Source organism: Biomphalaria glabrata, chromosome 2 (assembly GCF_947242115.1).
Source record: "Biomphalaria glabrata chromosome 2, xgBioGlab47.1, whole genome shotgun sequence".
Lineage (NCBI taxonomy): Eukaryota > Metazoa > Mollusca > Gastropoda > Planorbidae > Biomphalaria > Biomphalaria glabrata.
The window spans coordinates 51,879,023-51,899,180 of NC_074712.1; the positions used below are offsets into that span (position 1 = coordinate 51,879,023).

Sequence of the window (20,158 nt, forward strand, 5' to 3'; positions counted from 1 at the left end):
AGCTGTATGTGATGTTAACAATCAATTGAAAGTTATATCAACAAATAGCTGTATGTGATGTTAACAATCAAATGAAAGTTCTATCAACAAATAGCTGTATGTGATGTTAACAATCAAATGAAAGTTATATCAACAAATAGCTGTATGTGATGTTAACAATCAATTGAAAGTTATATCAACAAATAGCTGTATGTGATGTTAACAATCAAATGAAAGTTATATCAACAAATAGCTGTATGTGATGTTAACAATCAATTGAAAGTTATATCAACAAATAGCTGTATGTGATGTTAACAATCAAATGAAAGTTATATCAACAAATAGCTGTATGTGATGTTAACAATCAAATGAAAGTTATATCAACAAATAGCTGTATGTGACGTTAACAATCAATTGAAAGTTATGTTAACAAACAGCTGTATGTGATATCCATTGAAAACTGAATGTGATGTTCACTCACTAAAATGGATAGAATAGACAACGTTAAGGTTCTTATTGCACATGACACTGAGTAGAGTAAAAAAAAAAACATATTCTGACTGAAGACTATTCTGAAACGTTTTTCATGACACAATCACCTGACAACACTGACTAGAACTAAAAACTACATCGTCCAACTACACATCACAAAAGGATCAGGGAAGACCATCAAACATGTTTGGCCCTTTTTTCACCTTCTTCCCGGGGCGGCCTGGTTTACCCGGTGGGCCCGGCGGGCCCTGAATGAAACCGGTGGGAAAATTCTCAGCAGTTTCATAACCGAGACCACGATCTCCTTTGTCACCTTTAAAACCCTGAGAACAAAAGTCAACAAGTAGAATGAGAAAATAGGACAGTGTTTCTCAACCTTTTACTTTTGACGACCCCCCTCCCGAACGAAAATTAAATAAGTCTAAGATCCCTTGAACAAGTTTGGGGAAGCATTGTAAGCAAGGACGTCAACAGAACGATGGTGCAACCTAAATAAGACGTATAGAATAGCGTCGGCATAGACGTTTTAAAAGTTCTTGCTTGAAATGTGTTGGTCTTGCTGCAGACGTCTTTCGAGAGAATGATATAAAACAAATGTTTGCTTGTTAAATGTTTTACAAGTTTCGAAAACTCCTTCAGAGGTGAAGATAATCTACTTTCTGGCCTAAACTTCCGCAGGACGACGGGGGATGGTTGAGGGCAGGGTATGAACTCGGGACCATCGAACGACAGTCTAGTGCACATACGGCACGACCAGGCAGGTTTTACTTCAAAGATGAGAAAGAGATCTTTATTTTATATTTCAAACATTGTGAATTTTCTTTTTAATTGATAGGTTTTCGAATATGGATTTATAAGGACAATGCAACTTAAAAAATAAAAAAAAAGTTTGTCCCTTGACAAATAAATACCTTTACTTTCCACGCTCCCCCCTCCCCCCTTTTACTCCAATGCCATCACTTCGCCTCCGCCCACTCGCGAGGGCGGGTACCACAGGTTGAGAAACGCTGAGTTAGGATATTATCACGTTGATAGTGTCAACAATTTAGAAAATAAAAATGTCTTTGAGAAATGTGATTATCAACATGCCTATGGCTTTGGAATTGTGTTAAGAATTGTGGATATCAACAGTATGTTTCTACTGTTGGAGGTCATCTGGAGGTGGTGAAGGTGATCATGATAATAGTGCTTGTATATTTGGACAAATGGAAAGTGTATAGAACAGTGCTTCCCAACCCTTTTCAGTTCGAGGGCCATATACATTTTATAAGACATTCGGCACGAACCGCATCTACGCCAAAAATAGTCAAGCACAGCGGCTTGTGCACTGAGGACACGCGTTTCAAAGGGCCGCATAACACCGCGTTCAGTTTTTCGATATGGCCCTAGTTCGTGGTTTGGGGTCACTGTTTTATTATTGTTTTCTCTTGGGCACTAAAATACAGGCAAGTGTACAGATAATTTCTTGAACAAATAGTTGCTAGGACTAGTTACTCTGCATGTTAAAACCTACAAGATATGAATGACTTTAAGACATTGTGAATTTGTGATGTGTAACTGGTGTAACATTTGGTCATTTTTCCAGACAAGAGAGATCAGATTTGGTGTTGTTATTTAAATAATGTAAAATTATATTGGCAATGTCTTTGATTCCGAAGATTAAGGATGCGTGCAGTGATTCACATGTAATGTAATAAATATTAGTTATATGTCCATGTTGAAGATTGTATTTTAAGTTTTAATAAAAAAAAAAAAAAAAAAAAAAACAGTGTAGTTTTTGTTTGATATGTTCTAATTACTTAACCCTTTAAACGCGTTTGGTAGATTAGCCTCTAAACACCAGAATTGTAATTCCATTTTGTATGCACTCATAGTAAAGCAGCTCAGCACTTTAAGGGTTAAACATACAAGACGAAAATGTGAACGGGTATTATCGCGTATAGTTGATGATCATGTACACTATTCATTCGTATATACTCGCTACAGCTCATGAATTACGGATTCATTGTCGCAAACTAAAGCTTATGCATCTAAACGCTTACATAACGAGATTAGTTTCTAATGTTCCTCACAAAGAGCATGGACCTCAGGCTTCTGAACACACATAAGTCCATTCTGATGGTAATGGGGGTCCTGGTGGCCCCATTGGTCCTGGAGGTCCCTTGATTTACAAAATAATAAATATTTAACGACATAGAAGCACATATTATGATTGGTCTAGCAGTTTGATTGATTGTCTGTCACAATGACGTAAACCGCTATATTAGCTACAAACCCTGAGAACAGCATCTTATTGGTTTAAAAGCAATTCAATAAGATCTAGATGTTTTTTTTGTAAGATCTTTGGCATGGCTTATCATGGTAACATTTGGCTAATACAATGCAACATTAGGGCCTAATATAAACCAGTACCATGGCTCAAGATTCGATATGGTACAAACCATAAATTATCATATTAGAGCGGTATTTCTCTACTGTTCATGTTCAAACTTCTAAATATTTAAGATTTTTTTGGCCCATTAGTTCTAAAAAATGTGTATGCTATATGTGTCAGTGCATAATAGCTGCAGTTTATTACAACACTACTGTACTTGTGTATTGTAGCCTCATATGGTGCAATATAGCCATAATACACTACCATAAATAAATAATATAGAATAAATAATATAGAAAAGGTTGAACCAGATTTTACTTATTAAGGAGAGTATTTACTTTTCTATGTTAAAATTTCACAGTACATTAGGAGGCTAACATAAGAATGCGGGCTGGACATTAGCTGTTTTCGGAAAGATGTAGCCCACACAGAAGCTGCCCCCCCCCCCTCTTTCTCCACGAACCTGATGTGTCCAAAGGGAACAGCAAGTGTCGACGCAGTTTGAAGTCAGCAGCCGGAGGAATTCCAGCTCCCGTCGCCTCAGCGTGGCGCCTCCGTGGAAACGTCCGCCAGGGGAGTCGGATAGGCTAAGTATGGGAGTGAACACGGCTCCCAGTGAGTTACCATATGTACGCTCTAGCGAGTGTACATTGCACGTGCTGGGGATGTAAAAAAGGCTTGCTGACCAGTCCAAGCCCCCCACCGCTTCGTTTCCCAACGGGGGCCATACGGGTGGTGATGGTCCCCCCACGGGTGCGGTGGCACATTATGGGCATATGGAGGGCTCGGCCGCCGGCCTCGCACGGCTTGGGGGAACCCGTGGCGTTGACTCAATGGACCGTGTCCCATGACATACCGGGTGTGATTACATGATCACTTCGGATAAGGCCGGACTCCAGACAGAGAGGGTTGGTGAAGAGACAATTCCTCATCCTGACCACGGATAAAGGCCTTTTCCTGGTCACATGGCTCATAAAAGGGATTCGGAAAATCTCGAACCATAAGGACATCTGATTCAGGAGTCGTCGCAGGCTCTGCCAGGGTGTAGCACTGGGTTCCGGCTCCGGATTTTGCTCAGGGTTGACCTTTACCGTGATTGGGTTTAGCTGCAGGGCAGCAAAGTTTTTAAATAAAGGTTTTTCTTCTCCTAGGTGGGTAGCCAGCCATGACTGACGAGCCCCTCCTGCCCGAAGCTAGCTGGTTTAGGCGCCATTTTCTCGCCTTTGCCCCTACTCCTGTTAAGGAAAACAGTTGCGCCGGACTCAATATATGATAATTACACCCTTGATAAAGTCAAGCACAACAATATACAATTGTAAGAGAATTACTTATGTAGGTCAATTATCCATTGGAATATAAAAAAAATTTGCTGACATTGATAATTATATCTCAAGATACTGTTTTAGAATAGCTTTTAAGCTAATGCGTATGTTACAAACTTAAGAGACATTAACATGCGCGGTGAAGATCGGAATGGCTAAGAACATATAGCACGTTTCTTTTGTCACGTTGACTTTGTATTCTATTCAAAAGATAGAAGCCTAAAAAATGCATTGAAACTCTACTGGAAATGAAATTATCTGAAACTATTATGTCTCATGCTCTACACATGTTATTCGGAAGATGTCTGTAAACAACTCTAACCCTAATATCGAAACAACTACTCCAATAACTTATACGTTGAACAAAACTTTAAAATAATCAGACATCGAACTAGACCAGACATCGAACTAGATCAGACATCCAACTAGATCAGACATCGAACTAGACCAGACATCCAACTAGATCAGACATCGAACTAGACCAGACATCGAACTAGACCAGACATCGAACTAGACTATTGCCAATAACTTGTTCCAATAACTTTTGATTCAAATTATCTGCACACTTTATGTCACAAAGACACACACTGGTTTTGTGTCTTAGCAGATATGTGTTCATACACATTTGACAATTTGTGTGTGTGTATTTCTTATGATTTTGGTGTCAAGTTTTAAAAACGTGTGTTTCCCCTCTACAACTTGGCACGCTTTGAGAAGGCCTCAAGAACTTGAGAACCTCTAGTAGTTCATGATGCCTATATGGGACAGTCTCTTCTGTATCCTCCTTCATTTTTTAAGCCCTAATGTTTGTAAACATAATTAAATTTATATTACACTTTAAAACAAGTTAAATTCAAGCATTTATTTTAGTTTTCTGTTTGAAATCAAATCAATGACCCAAAAATAAAATTAACATTAAAATTTATTTTCGAAAAAAAAAAAAACACATTTAACTTGTGATTTTATACAGGTACAAAGTTTTGAAAAGATTTTTTTACTAGTATACTTTTATTGTCAATCTACTGACTATTACTGCCACTAGTACAACTCGGGGAAGTCCCAATAATTGCCGCCTCTGCCAGTTGTTACTGCGCTTGTTTAGGAAAGATCTACTACATTCTACGTACATTGCTGTCAATCCCTGGAAGGGTTCTCCTCAAATAATGTACTGGGTGCTAGGGGGTGTCGAGCTGTCCTTTCATTGACTGACAATAATAGTCCCTCAGGTCTAGCTGTCCTTTCATTGACTGACACTAATAGTCCTTCAGGTCTAGCTGTCCTTTCATTGACTGACTATAATAGTCCTTCAGGTCTAGCTGTCCTTTCCTTGACTGACAATAATAGTCCTTCAGGTCTAGCTGTCCTTTCATTGACTGACACTAATAGTCCTTCAGGTCTAGCTGTCCTTTCATTGACTGACAATAATAGTCCCTCAGGTCTAGCTGTCCTTTCATTGACTGACACTAATAGTCCTTCAGGTCTAGCTGTCCTTTCATTGACTGACAATAATAGTCCCTCAGGTCTAGCTGTCCTTTCATTGACTGACACTAATAGTCCTTCAGGTCTAGCTGTCCTTTCATTGACTGACAATAATAGTCCCTCAGGTCTAGCTGTCCTTTCATTGACTGACACTAATAGTCCTTCAGGTCTAGCTGTCCTTTCATTGACTGACAATAATAGTCCCTCAGGTCTAGCTGTCCTTTCATTGACTGACAATAATAGTCCTTCAGGTCTAGCTGTCCTTTCATTGACTGACAATAATAGTCCCTCAGGTCTAGCTGTCCTTTCATTGACTGACAATAATAGTCCTTCAGGTCTAGCTGTCCTTTCATTGACTGACAATAATAGTCCTTCAGGTCTAGCTGTCCTTTCATTGACTGACAATAATAGTCCTTCAGGTCTAGCTGTCCTTACATTGACTGACAATAATAGTCCCCCAGGTCTAGCTGTCCTTTCATTGACTGACAATAATAGTCCCTCAGGTCTAGCTGTGCTTTCATTGACTGACAATAATAGTCCTTCAGGTCCCGTCCTTTGTTTAACAGAAAGTGGAGATTACACCTGTAGTTTTGTGGTCTAGAGTTCAAACCCTTCATTGAGATTTGATCTCCAGGTAAAAAAACAGTGTAATGTAATAATGAGTGATCTATCCTCTAGACAGAGTCCAAGTGTCCTCTTTGAAAGACATGCTCATCCTATCTGACTTAATGTGGTCACGTGGATATCGAAATGTGATTGAGTAAACAAATAAGGGAAGGGTTCAAATCTTCCTCTGGGGCCAGCCTCGCCCCGCTAGCCTGGTCATTGCTACTAAGAAATCGAGCTAAGGACGAGACACTAAAAAGTTGTCCAGACCGTGACACTGACCTATAAACTGATACTTTGTTTGATTAAGGTTAGATTATTTTCTTCATATACAGTTTAGTATTGGAACAATTAATTAATAAAATTCGGAAAAAAATGTTTACGCTCTTAATAAGAATTGATCCAAGATATGTACAAATGTTAAGACTACGATTATGACTGACATAGAATATAGATTTTGACATGGAAAAATTACATATGCAGTAGAGACGCACAAACAAAAAAGTTTTCATTGACTTTATTCTACTTAAAAAATCTTACTTAGTTTTGGTTATTTACTAATCATTATGGTGTCAGAATATAAATAATATATTTATTTATTTCAATGGTCGAATTTAAAATTTTCAAATTTTTAAAAACATACTATTTATAATAAGCCAGCTAACAATACAAAAAGTCCTCTGTCCCAAATAGCATAAGTGTTACTAGGAAAAAAAATCAAAGCAGTTATTGAAAAGCATCAGCGTATCTCATGCCATAACCAAAATGCAAAACAAAACAAAGAATAATAAAGAAAGAAAAAAAAAGTTCAAAATGGAGAAAAGTTAGAAAAAAAAAAGGGGGGGGGGTGAATGATCAGGCAAGGAATGATGGAGAAAAAACTGCAGACGATCGACCACACCAACTGATACTAGACATTTAGTTTGGTTTTTCTTGCCCTAATTTGCATATTTCCGTTTCTTTTTTAATTAATACATTTATTTTTGACTGCATTGCAATATTGTATTAATAGTGCAAATAATGTTTGATCCAATAAAGAAGGCATAATGTTTTTTTCTCATTAAAAAGTGGAATTGAAGCATTACTAAAGGGGCATAACCAAACTAAAGTCATTGTCTCTATATTAACAGGATTGTCTCTCTTGCTATCAACTCACTATGGGGCCAGCAGGACCCGGCAAGCCAAGGGCGCCTTTCGGGCCTGGTCTCCCGTTGAACACAGTGTCTCCTTTAGGCCCCGGTGGCCCTGCAAGACCTTGCCTGCCAAGACGACCTGGGATTCCCGGTAGACCGGGCACTCCCATCTCTCCTCTGGGCCCCTGTTAGTGGTCAAGGTGCAGTGAGGAGGAGTACAATGGAGATAAAAAAAAAAAAGCGGAAATCTTGATATGTGCTTTCAGACTACATTGAAAACTCGTTGCCATGGTAACTTTATTTTCTTCAACGTCTCCTTTAAGTAATGACAAACAAACCCGCGGGTATTTCTGTAAGAGTTATTGAACTAGATACTCTGGTTAAGTAAGAAAGTACACATAATGTGGGTTGCATGCAAAGGTCCCTTGTATGTGGGCTGGTGATGTTACAAGAGACATAGCGGAGGCTGGCACGTCTTCGTGAAGAAATGTGTCCTGTCGTGGACTCTTTGTTGTTCTATTTAGATCTATCTTTACCCCAATCTTCCTTTCACACTCATTCTCTCTCTCTCTCTCCTCTGTTGTTTGTTTGTGTGTGTCTGTGTGAAGATCTCTCTCTCACCTCTCTCGTCACTTTCTAAGTCTACACGTCTTTCCGGTACGTGAGTTCATTTATTTTTAAAACATTCTTTATCAATCAGTATGACTTGTCCTGGTTGTAGAACACACGGCCATGTGAATAGAAATAGACATTGAACTGCAGATTGTCTGTACATTAAATATTAGCTCTAATACCTGTACACATAATTCTAATATTTGACTACACTTTCTTTATATAATCAAATAGACTTTAAACTAGACTCTAGATTTTATTAACAATTATTAACATGCCAATAAATTTTAATCACTAAATGTTAAAGCTGTTAAAGCCAACACATATGTATGTGTCCATACATTTTAAAATGTTAGACAGTGCCGGGATTTAAGTCAGTGGAGGCAAAGCGTAAAGATTTTTGTGGATGACCTATATATGGCTCCTTTTGTCTCGAAAGGCAATGGATGCGCCCAAGTGAGTCACTGGTTCTGGCTTAATCTTGAGACGGGGCAGAATCTGGTGTGGCTAATCAAGCCAATTCTAGAACGGCAGACTTTGCCACAATTCGTACATTTGTATGCCTCTGATTTAGGGCTAGCAGACAGGGCAGCTTTCTTTTTTTCCCTCTTGATTAAAGCCGCTTCAATTCTTTTGTTCTCAGCAAGGGTTGTCCCAGCACGCACAGTCTGTCTCCATGCACTCCGGTCTTTGGCTATGTTTTCCCACATACTTTCACTGATGCCTGAGGCTCTCATGTCTCGCTTGCAGACATCTCTATATGTTAGTCTTGGGCGGCCCTTGGGTCTGACTCCTTCCACAAGCTCAGCATATAAGATATCTTTCGGGATTCTACCATCTGGCATGCGGGTGACATGTCCGAGCCAGCGTAATCTCCTTTGTGTCAGGAGAGCATACATGCTGTTCATATTGGCCAGTCTCAAAACTTCCTGATTGGAGACATGGTCCCTCCAAGAGATGCCCATTATGCGTCTCAGGCAGCGCAAGTGGAAACTATTCAATCTGTGCTCTTGGTACATGTATGTTGACCAGCTTTCACTGCCATAAAGGAGAGTGCTCACAACACAGGCGTTGTAGACTAGGATTTTGGTCGCTGTGGTCAATTTACCATTTTCCCAGACGCGCTTGGAGAGTTTTGCCAATGCTGTGGTAGCTTTTCCTATCCTTTTTGTCAGCTCGATGTCTAAGTCTAGGTTACTGACAATTGTTGAACCCAAGTAGGTAAATTCCTGCACCACTGAAAGGGTGTGGTTCCCAATTTGTATTATAGGTATTTCTGCAACGTCTTGTGCGAGGATTTCGGTCTTGGAGAGACTTATAGTAAGGCTAAACTCTTGACAAGCAGCTGCTAAGGCGTTCACTAGCTTCTGTAGACCTCCTTGTGAGTGAGATGACCTACACTTTGTCGAAAGCTGATATAACAATCCACTCATACTTATATCTAAAAGCAGGCTATAGTTCAGAAAAAAGAAACGGAGTTCCTGTACATTTAATCTTATTTTCGTTCTTCAAAAAAAAAATTAACAGACATATTTTTGTAAAAAAAAAAAGTATATTTTAAAGTTTTTAGAGAATAAAGACCTAGGTTGATTTGCATTTCTATATTACGAACACGCTACAGGAAGACATTGTTTAACCATGACAGTGTTGCCAACCTTAAGATTTAAAGTACTGTCAGTAGAAATGCGTTAAATTTTTGAAAGAAGAAAAAACTGAAGTTTCTGATCCGACAAATTTCGATTATTTTTTTTAAAGTTTTTATTATGGAGGTCCCTCTCTTGTGTAGCCCCGTCTGCTTTTCTTAAAATCCGTTCCTGATGTTAGACTCTAGGTTACTCTCTTCCATCTCTACGAAATTAGTATGAAAATTGTGAACCTTAGAGCCTACTTTTATCAAAATATTCGACGCTCATGGCAACGAGTTGAATAACGAAAGTACAATAATAAAAAGACTAAAAAGAGGAGGCGTCCAGTTTGATGACAACAAACAGCTGGGTGTCAGAGATACACACACGTAATAAAGTGTCATGTTGTAGTGTGTAGCAGTGGCCTAGAGGTGACTACAGCTGAGATAGAAACACAAGTGCAGGTATACGGGAAGGCAGTGCATAGATTACAGTCAGTCAGCGCTATACGTTTTGTGAACTTTGAGGAGATCCTTACATTTGCTAACCTAACTCTCTAAGGAGCATTTTATGAAAGTACGAAGCCACTAATAATTGAATACAATGTAACAATGGATTAGAACATCAGTAGAGACTAAGCAAATGGGCAGACATTTTAAGCCTAAGTATTAAAGTCTAGATCCTAAAATTGAATTATAACTTTTTGATTTAGAATAGTCTTGAATAGAGTATACTGTATAGACTTGAATAGTCCTTCCATACCAAAATTTAACAAAACAAAACAAGTTTTCATAACGGATAATTAATTTTATTTTAAATACCTTCTTGTAGGATAATTAGACCTTTATATCGATGAAGAAAACTATCTGAACATTCTATGTGTAAAATTTAACTGAAAAAAGTAGAATTTTATGTTCTAATATTTTAGCGAAAGTTGCTTTAAGTTTTACTTTTGTTGTGTAGTAACTTCCTGTTGTATTTGTTATCAAAGAAAAGGGAACTCTCTAGAACATGGAGGAGAGGAACGTATATGTCTATTTCAACGTATAAAGTGAACAATACACGAAGATCGCAAGAGGTAGTGTCGGCTACACCGGAGACTTGAACAGAAGAACAAGATACAAATGTTAAGAGACAGAGAAGAAATTTAGAAACAAGTATCTACATTCACTCAGACGTGGGTTTATTTAATATGTTGGTTAGTGATGTTTTGATATTGTTCTATGACGTCGTTAAGAGCATACACATTAGTTACCGCCCTTATGTGTTAACAATTTCAAACACATGTCTACAGTGTGATTTCTGTTGTGTTAATATACACTGATATAGATCAGTGACTCACGGAGTGTCCATAATTGTCCACAAGATGTCAAGAAAGTTTACACAGTAAGATCAAGTCAACAAGATAGAAACATGCCAGAACAATAAATAAAAAAGAAAATACGTTCAACAAGACACAATATTAACAATAATATTAAGTCTTTGATAAGTAACACATTTCCCTACTATTTGCACAAGCCATAATCTATATTTTATATGTAAACTATGAACGTATGCAATAATAATAATAATAATTAGTTGATATTTCATTTATACTATGCAGCGACTAGGTTTGGTGTAAAATGATGAACTATGAATGATATAATTACACTTAGACATTCAACAAACAAGCAATGCTCTACTTACTTGTGCTCCTACAGCGCCATCTCTCCCTGGGGGTCCTGGTGGCCCCATTGGTCCTGGAGGTCCCTTGATTTACAAAATAATAAATATTTAACGACATAGAAGCACATATTATGATTGTCCTAGCAGTTTGATTGTCTGTCACAATGATGTAAACAGCTATATTAGCTACAAACCCTGAGAACAGCATCTTATTGGTTTAAAAGCAATTCAATAAGATCTAGATTTTTTTTGTAAGATCTTTGGCATGGCTTATCATGGTAACACTTGGCTAATACAATGCAACATTAGGGCCTAATATAAACCAGTACCATGGCTCAAGATTCGATATGGTACAAACCATAAATTATCATATTAGTGCGGTATTTCTCTACTGTTCATGTTCAAACTTCTAAATATTTAAGATTTTTTTTGGCCCATTGGTTCTAAAAATTTGTATGCTATATGTGTCAGTGCATAATAGCTGCAGTTTATTACAACACTACTGTACTTGTGTATTGTAGCCTCATATGGTGCAATATAGCCATAATACACTACAATAAATAAATAATATAGAATAAATTATATAGAAAAGGTTGAACCAGATTTTACTTATTAAGGAGATTATTTACTATGTTAAAATTTCACAGTACATTAGGAGGCTAACATAACATGTTCAAGTTAGGACTGATCATCGATCAGTCTTCAACCATAAGTCACAAGTAATCAGTAGTATCATATTGCCGTTTACCCTTTCTCCTGGTGGTCCAATAACTCCATCGTATCCTGGGAGTCCAGTGTTTCCTTGCTCCCCTTTCATTCCAGGTGGGCCTCTTTCTCCTGGCTCCCCCTGACCAGAACATAGTATTGAAATCATTATAGAAGCTGGATAGCTCAAAAGTACAATGTATAACTAAACTATAATACACTAGACAAATATCTAAATTATTAGAACCTTTCTTCTGAATATGCTTAAATATTACTAGATTGTAATATACTAGCAAAATCTCTATATTAAAAAACTTGTTAAGATGTAAATAAAATATAAACTTTACATGACTATTATACACAAGTTAAATATCTACAGTACAAGAAAGTCTAATCTAAATATGTCTAAATATCGCTAAATTTTAATATTCTAGTTAGACATATACATTTTATAAAAAGCTTTTTGCTAATTCATTAACTATCTAAATATTGCTCTAATTTGTAAAAATGCATGCATATGAAAACGTCTAGTGATAGGATAAAGCTATAGACTATATATATATATACAGTCTATGGATAAAACTAAGGTCTAGCGATTAGATAAAACTAAAGTCTAGTGATTGGAATAAAACTAAAGTCTAGTGATTGGATAAAACTAAGATCTAGTGATAAAACTAAGGTCTAGTGATTGGATAAAACTAAGGTCTAGTGATAAAACTAAGGTCTAGTGATTGGATAAAACTAAGGTCTAGTGATAAAACTAAAGTCTAGTGATAAAACTAAGGTCCAGTGATTGGATAAAACTAAAGTCTAGTGATAAAACTAAAGTCTAGTGATAAAACTAAGGTCTAGTGATAAAACTAAGGTCTAGTGATTGGATAAAACTAAGGTCTAGTGATTGGATAAAACTAAGGTCTAGTGATTGGATAAAACTAAGGTCTAGTGATAAAACTAAAGTCTAGTGATAAAACTAAGATCTAGTGATTGGATAAAACTAAAGTCTAGTGATAAAACTAAGGTCTAGTGATTGGATAAAACTAAGGTCTAGTGATAAAACTAAGATCTAGTGATAAAACTAAGGTCTAGTGATTGGATAAAACTAAGGTCTAGTGATTGGATAAAACTAAGGTCTAGTGATAAAACTAAAGTCTAGTGATAAAACTAAGGTCTAGTGATTGGATAAAACTAAAGTCTAGTGATAAAACTAAGGTCCAGTGATTGGATAAAACTAAAGTCTAGTGATAAAACTAAAGTCTAGTGATAAAACTAAGGTCTAGTGATTGGATAAAACTAAGGTCTAGTGATTGGATAAAACTAAGGTCTAGTGATTGGATAAAACTAAGGTCTAGTGATTGGATAAAACTAAGGTCTAGTGATTGGATAAAACTAAGGTCTAGTGATAAAACTAAAGTCTAGTGATAAAACTAAGGTCTAGTGATTGGATAAAACTAAAGTCTAGTGATAAAACTAAGGTCTAGTGATTGGATAAAACTAAGGTCTAGTGATAAAACTAAGATCTAGTGATAAAACTAAGGTCTAGTGATTGGATAAAACTAAGGTCTAGTGATTGGATAAAACTAAGGTCTAGTGATAAAACTAAAGTCTAGTGATAAAACTAAGGTCTAGTGATAAAACTAAGGTCTAGTGATTGGATAAAACTAAGGTCTAGTGATAAATCTAAAGTCTAGTGATAAAACTAAGGTCTAGTGATTGGATAAAACTAAGGTCTAGTGATTGGATAAAACTAAGGTCTAGTGATTGGATAAAACTAAGGTCTAGTGATAAAACTAAAGTCTAGTGATAAAACTAAGGTCTAGTGATTGGATAAAACTAAAGTCTAGTGATAAAACTAAGGTCTAGTGATTGGATAAAACTAAGGTCTAGTGATAAAACTAAGATCTAGTGATAAAACTAAGGTCTAGTGATTGGATAAAACTAAGGTCTAGTGATAAAACTAAAGTCTAGTGATAAAACTAAGGTCTAGTGATTGGATAAAACTAAAGTCTAGTGATAAAACTAAGGTCTAGTGATTGGATAAAACTAAAGTCTAGTGATAAAACTAAGGTCTAGTGATTGGATAAAACTAAGGTCTAGTGATAAAACTAAGGTCTAGTGATTGGATAAAACTAAGGTCAAGTGATTGGATAAGACTTAAGTATGACGTATTCAAGTCGAGTGACAAAGTTCAAAACCGTTTACTTTTAGCTCTATTATTTTGGGCTCCCACTCGCCAGCCTCGAGTCCAGCAGGCAAACCAGGAGGGCCTCTGTCGCCCTAGATGTCAGAGAGAGAGAGAGAGAGAAGAAAACAGAGAAACATGCATGTTAGTAAACAGATGCCAAACCCATGTCAAGATTAGTCAAGTTAATGCATACAAATACATATATTATCAAATTTAGGACTGTATCATTTCATGCGAATATACGGCTGGTTGGTGGGTTGAGGATACGAGGTAGTATGCTTTTATTTCGCTAGACTCCGCATATATTATAAACTATTTATTGTTTGTTTTTCGGGTGAATAAAAAGTGTTTTGAAGCTCTATTATTCCTCCTACACAAATCAAATCGTAATATTGCTAAGTGCAAATAATAATTCAGTCAAGGGAATTTGGAACAGAGGATCTGAACCTCTCATGCTAGCCCACAAAGAGAGATAATGATAAAAATTTAATGAAGGCAGGAAATAAGTGGCGGGCAAGGTTTACTCCTATGTCCATGGTGGGCTAGGATACAATGGAGATCTATAAAGGAATAAAGTATACCCTCAATAATCACTGTTCATTAAACTCTGCCATCGTGAGAAAAATGACAGTTACTAGCGGTTCTTTTCCTTAAATAAACTTTGTTGGTTTTTTTAGTCTTCTTCTTTTTTTTTGTTTGTTTGTTGTTATTTTTTTTAATGAGTTCCATATAAGGATTTTATGATCTTGTTGATATAAATATAACTAGAGAAGAAATGGACTTATTATTAAGTCAAAAGTTTTGGAACAATTCAGTAAGAAGTTGTCTAGTGTCAGGATACAGTATTACAACTGAGACTAATTCTGTGCACATGAATATGGCAATGACGGGGATGTGTGAGGGATTTGAATGCACTAGGCTTAGTCATAGTACTCTGCCCTTGACCCAGATAATTGAGTCTTGACAGTGACACATGTCATGACACATCACATGATGTCAATAATTGAGCCTTACGACCAAATTTTATTTTGTTTCCAAATGTGTCACCGAGAGATCGATGCGCCGTGACTCTAGAATCGATTCCTGTTTTGATTGGAGCGGAGATTTAATTCAACAAAATATTCTTACATTCACATACATCAAGTCGACAGCTGACATTTACATTTACTTTTTTTTTACTAGTAATAAAATGAAGATTTACAAAGCCAAATACATTTATTTAAAATGCGTTCATGTAACTAAAATAAAGTGCCTTTTACTCAGCCCCAATACCCAGCTTCCCAAAAAAATCCTGGTTACGCACATGTATAAATCTACTCTAAGTATTAAAAATTCTAGTTTGATGCTATATATCAAGACTCAAGAGACTTGAAAAGACAGCAGTCTAGACTAGAATACTGGATCTAGTTTTGTTTCTAAACATCTAGTTATTTATTCAACTCTTTACTGAATACATAAGGGAATTCCCACTGAAAAGTTTTCACAATAGATCAAATTTAATTTTAAGATGATTATATTGTGAAAAATTATAAATGTAAATGTGTGGCCGATTAGCTTTTTTTTTTTGTAAAGATATACATAAACAGTAAAATTTCAAGATTCGTCTCAATCCGGAGTCCAGGTTCCACCCATGAATTAGCAAGCTTAATCTTCAAATACAAAAACAAAATTTAATAAAATACTCATAAAGACACAAAGATAAATGAACATTCCTCGTTCCAAATGCTAGGACAAATATGTATAAATGCTCCTTCTTCCCTAGCGATATTAGAGCATGGAATGGGTTGCCTGAGCTAGTGTGAAAAACCAGTGACTAGGCAGAATTTAGGTTATTGGTTAATATGCATAACTAAATGCTTGAAGTGTAGGACGTAATCATCTTCTTTTTTGAAGTAACGTCTGTATTATATAAGATAAGATAAGAAAAGCAGGTCAGAAAGTAGCAAGGTAAATAATGTTGATGTTAAATTTGGATTTTGAAAAAAAACAAAAACGAAACAAACTGGAAAGTCAAAATGTTCTACAAGATTGTTTACAAAAGATTATTGTAGGACTACCGTACAAAATAACAGTGTTCTAAAAGGTTAGATTACATTAGTCGTCATATTTAAAATACAAAACCTATTAGAAAGGATTTATCTAGATTTTGTAGGCCTCTAAAAATAACAAATTTCTACGAATAACCTACTAGGACCGCACCACAATCGAGGAGATTCGAAAATTGATCACAGTGACTATTGGGTCTCACGATAACCTGCTGACACCGTCAGGGAAGCTAATGTAAACTGTTTGGTTTATTACTAGGTCATCATAGCTTGCTAAGATCTTCCTGCAGAGAACAGTACCAGGGAAAGAAGAAGAGGCAGAGAAATCGATTGGAAGACATCAAAGAATTGGCGAGCTTATCATTGTCGTCATTGTCGAGGCGAACGACAGGAGTTGGATGGAGAAAGAGGGTCGACAGATCATGTGTGGTGCCCAAACGGTCCAACCGATAAAGAGATAAGTTGTGAAGGTGAAAAATAACCGAAAAAAAAAGCAACTTTCTTTGAAATATTGAGTTCTTTGTGTAAGATCATAGGAACCTAGACTTCAAGTATGCGAACAGTCACAGCCTCCCCCTCCCCCCAGAACGAAAGTCAAGGGACACAGATCATGATGAATACGAATCATTGTAGACAGAGAAAAGACTTCAGTCATTAAGTCTGCAAAATGAATGAGAAATGACAAGCTACAAACCAAGTCAGAATTATGATTTACTGTTTCTTAAAACTAGTTTAGTCAGCATATTGTAGTTGGGATCAATCAGGATTGCTCCATTGACCTGATGAACTGCACCAACACACATATATATTTGTAAATATTTATTTAAAAAAAATGATTCTTAATTAAAATAGGTAAACCAATAAGCAAATAATTAGAGTGTTGACCATATGCTTAAACATGCTAAAGTAGTTTGCTAGAGTTCCTACTAAGAGACGGTTAGTGACTAAGTTGATGGCTTTCACCAAATTCCCAAACCCAGTTGGTTTTCATGCTCTATAAAACAACGTTTTTATTGTTTCTGTGACAGACAAACCTTTAAAAGTATAACTTGAGAACGATATATATTATTCTGAAACAAATCAAAAGATATCTCACCAATACAGTTTTGCAAAAAAAAAAAAAAAAAAAAAAATAAACAAAAATAATAATATTCTACATGTGTCTACAAATGATACAAATACACAGTCAGGTTTCTGTTCATAAACATCCTTCGATATACTTATAGTGATAGAAAGACAATAAGAAAAAAAAAAGGTTTGCCTTTAGTGAATGCCTGCTTTGTCTGTCTCGCCTATAGTGAAGCCTGTTTTGTCTGTCTCGCCTATAGTGAATGCCTGTTTTGTCTGTCTCGAAGTTTTTTAACCAAAACTTCACACACCAAGTCAATCTAATGTGCAGACCGTGGCGGCCTATTGGTTCTCAAGAAATAAATGCAACCAGCAAGGGAATAATCAAAGACGTCTCATTGGTGTGTGTGTGTGGTTGTGGAATGAGTTATGTTTCGGTATAGCCGATACTAAACCATAATTAATGACAATATTGAATATAGATGAAAAAAAAATGTTACACAATTTCAGCCTCTAAATTATTTGTACTCTTGAATAAAAACAAAATGTTATGAATAGAATTATCACAGACCTTCATTTGTTTAAAAAGCAGAACAAGAGTCACAAAACCAGTGTGACAGAACAAACCTGACACATTTGGTCTCCTAATAGTTACAAGAACGTAGTAGAGAGTTAGCACTGGAGAAGTTACAACTTGGAACCTAGCCCAATAGAAGTACACAAAGATTTGCCTTTAATTTAAAATGTTATGGACTCAATACAAATGTACCTCAGACTGTGAGTCTCGGAGTCTCAACATTTGAACCAAGAAGATTGGCCAGGGCGAAAGAGCGCCGAACCAACAAAAAGCTGAGAGAAGAAGCAGGCCTATCTGCAACTGACCAAACCTACCCATGCCACGTATGCGGCCGGCTTTTTAAAGCGAAGATTTGTCTTTACAGTCATCTTCGAGTCCATAGGAAATGAGAAATGTGCTCATCTTCGGCCACGAAGGAGGAGCTATAGTAATATAGTAATAGTAATATATATACCTCAGACTGGCAGTGTTCAAAAACTGAGCAAGTACGGGGAATTCTAAAGTGACCCTACTACCATGGTGTGAAAGTTCAAAGGTAACGTGGGTTCATCTCTTTTAACATCAGTGTACAAACCTTCGACTAGTGTTAAGAAATTTACATTTTAAAACCATTACCGCTGAACCACCTGTGTGACTAGAGAGAGATCTGCATCTAGGATTGTTGTGTTATATTCGACAGATGTAAAAGCAGAGGGGAGGGAATCCAGGAAAGTAACTTTGGTTTATGATCCACAAACTTTCTAATTAATTAGACAAAATATTGAAATGAAATCCCATTTCGATATTTGTTGTTTACAAACTTTACAGTGAATGTAACGGTTTAAAACATTCAAATGTAGGACATGCTAAATAAATGTTTTATCGAAAAAAAAGGAAGATTTACATGAAAATTATTTATTTATAATGTTTTTGCTTTGAATCGCTGTAAATCGACACCTAAACAAAAGTACAGTACAATTTGAAATGGAACATATTTATAATTTAAAATGTACATGTCCAGTGTTAGGTAAAACTATGAAATCAATTTTTTTTTTCAAAATCATATTTTAATGTGAGCATGTTTAATAACTTCTTTGTTTCTCTACATTTTAGCCTTAGATAAAGATGTGTATGTGTGTGTGTGTTTTTTGTAAGGATATTAAACTTTTAATGGACGCTTATTCTTTGAAAAAACATCAAGTAGTTTTTTTTTTGTTTTCCAAGAATAAAAGCGAGTCAAACTAAAGATCATAGAGTCAAAACGAGCTCTCTCACTGTGTTGTCGTTCTTAGTCAAATTGAATCAGAAATTGTTGTTTCGTTAGAAGTAAGTAGATGTAGTGATGATTTTTTTAAATATTTATAACAGAAGTCTTGAAGAGAATTAAAGAGGCTTGTTTTTTCATGGCTCCTTACTCGATCAGCTCCCCTTTTAGAAGTCTAATAGATTCAAGATTAACTTTTAAAAAATAACATTACTTTTGTCTGTCGCATCAGAGAAACTAGATTTAATTTGAGATATAGACTGAGGAGAGAGAGAGAGAGAGAGAGAGAGAGAGAGAGAGAGAGAGAGAGATGTTACAAAGGTACATTAGGAAAATCTATTAAAGAGGTAGATCAGAGAGTTAGATTAGAGAGATAGATTGCAAATACATTTTTAAACACAAGAATAGACTTTTCGAGAAATAATTAATAATGCCAATAATTGCCAAGGACGCTGTGTTTAGCGTCACCCCAGTAACCAAAACAACCTGTGAGTCAACTATTAAGATAATCATGACAGAGCAGTGAAACATAGTAACACCTACAAAAGTATCATATCAGTAGCTACCATAACACGTGAGGAGTACATGAAAACATTCTAGAACATGAGTACATAAAAAAAACATTGTAAGTTACCTTTTCACCGGCATCTCCAGGTTTACCGTCATAGCCTGGCAATCCTGTTTCCCCTTTAATACCTGGATCCCCTTCTGCACCCTGTGAAGCAGACATCAAACTATTTAGGCAAATATCGTAACATTAAAGAGATGTTTTAATTCCTTGGATTAGAGAGATCGAGGCAGAGGATAAGGAGAAGTCATTTAAATCATGATTTTCAATTAGCATTTCCTACATGTAGTTAAATAATCATGACAATGACGCATTCAAATGTATATACACTTTTTTCTCGCAATTAAAAAAAAATTGTATTGAAGTAAATCTTTTAGCTCAGGGAGTCTTTGCAACTTACATTTTTAGAAACCGCTTTTTTTTTTTTTATTTATTTTTAAAGGTTCTTAAAAAAAAAAAGGTTATAAAAAGAACATTGAATTA

The 20,158-nt window shown here is 36.1% G+C and overlaps 1 protein-coding gene across 18 annotated transcripts in view; it reads right to left on the reverse strand.

The window, feature by feature from the left end:
- LOC106055108 (collagen alpha-1(XXIII) chain-like) overlaps positions 1-20,158 on the reverse strand; it is a 178,040-nt gene that overhangs the window by 38,783 nt on the left and 119,099 nt on the right. For 12 of the 18 annotated variants that reach the window (XM_056021309.1, XM_056021301.1, XM_056021304.1 and 9 more), the window contains 5 exons: positions 19,742-19,822; positions 14,192-14,266; positions 12,036-12,134; positions 11,309-11,371; positions 7,409-7,570 (listed from right to left, as the gene is read on the reverse strand). In XM_056021309.1, the coding sequence (XP_055877284.1) occupies positions 7,409-7,570; positions 11,309-11,371; positions 12,036-12,134; positions 14,192-14,266; positions 19,742-19,822 (480 nt within the window). Of the gene's footprint in view, positions 1-7,408; positions 7,571-11,308; positions 11,372-12,035; positions 12,135-14,191; positions 14,267-17,253; positions 17,290-19,741; positions 19,823-20,158 lie in introns of all 18 variants that reach the window. The other 6 variants (XM_056021302.1, XM_056021307.1, XM_056021308.1 and 3 more) reach the window with 3 other exon arrangements.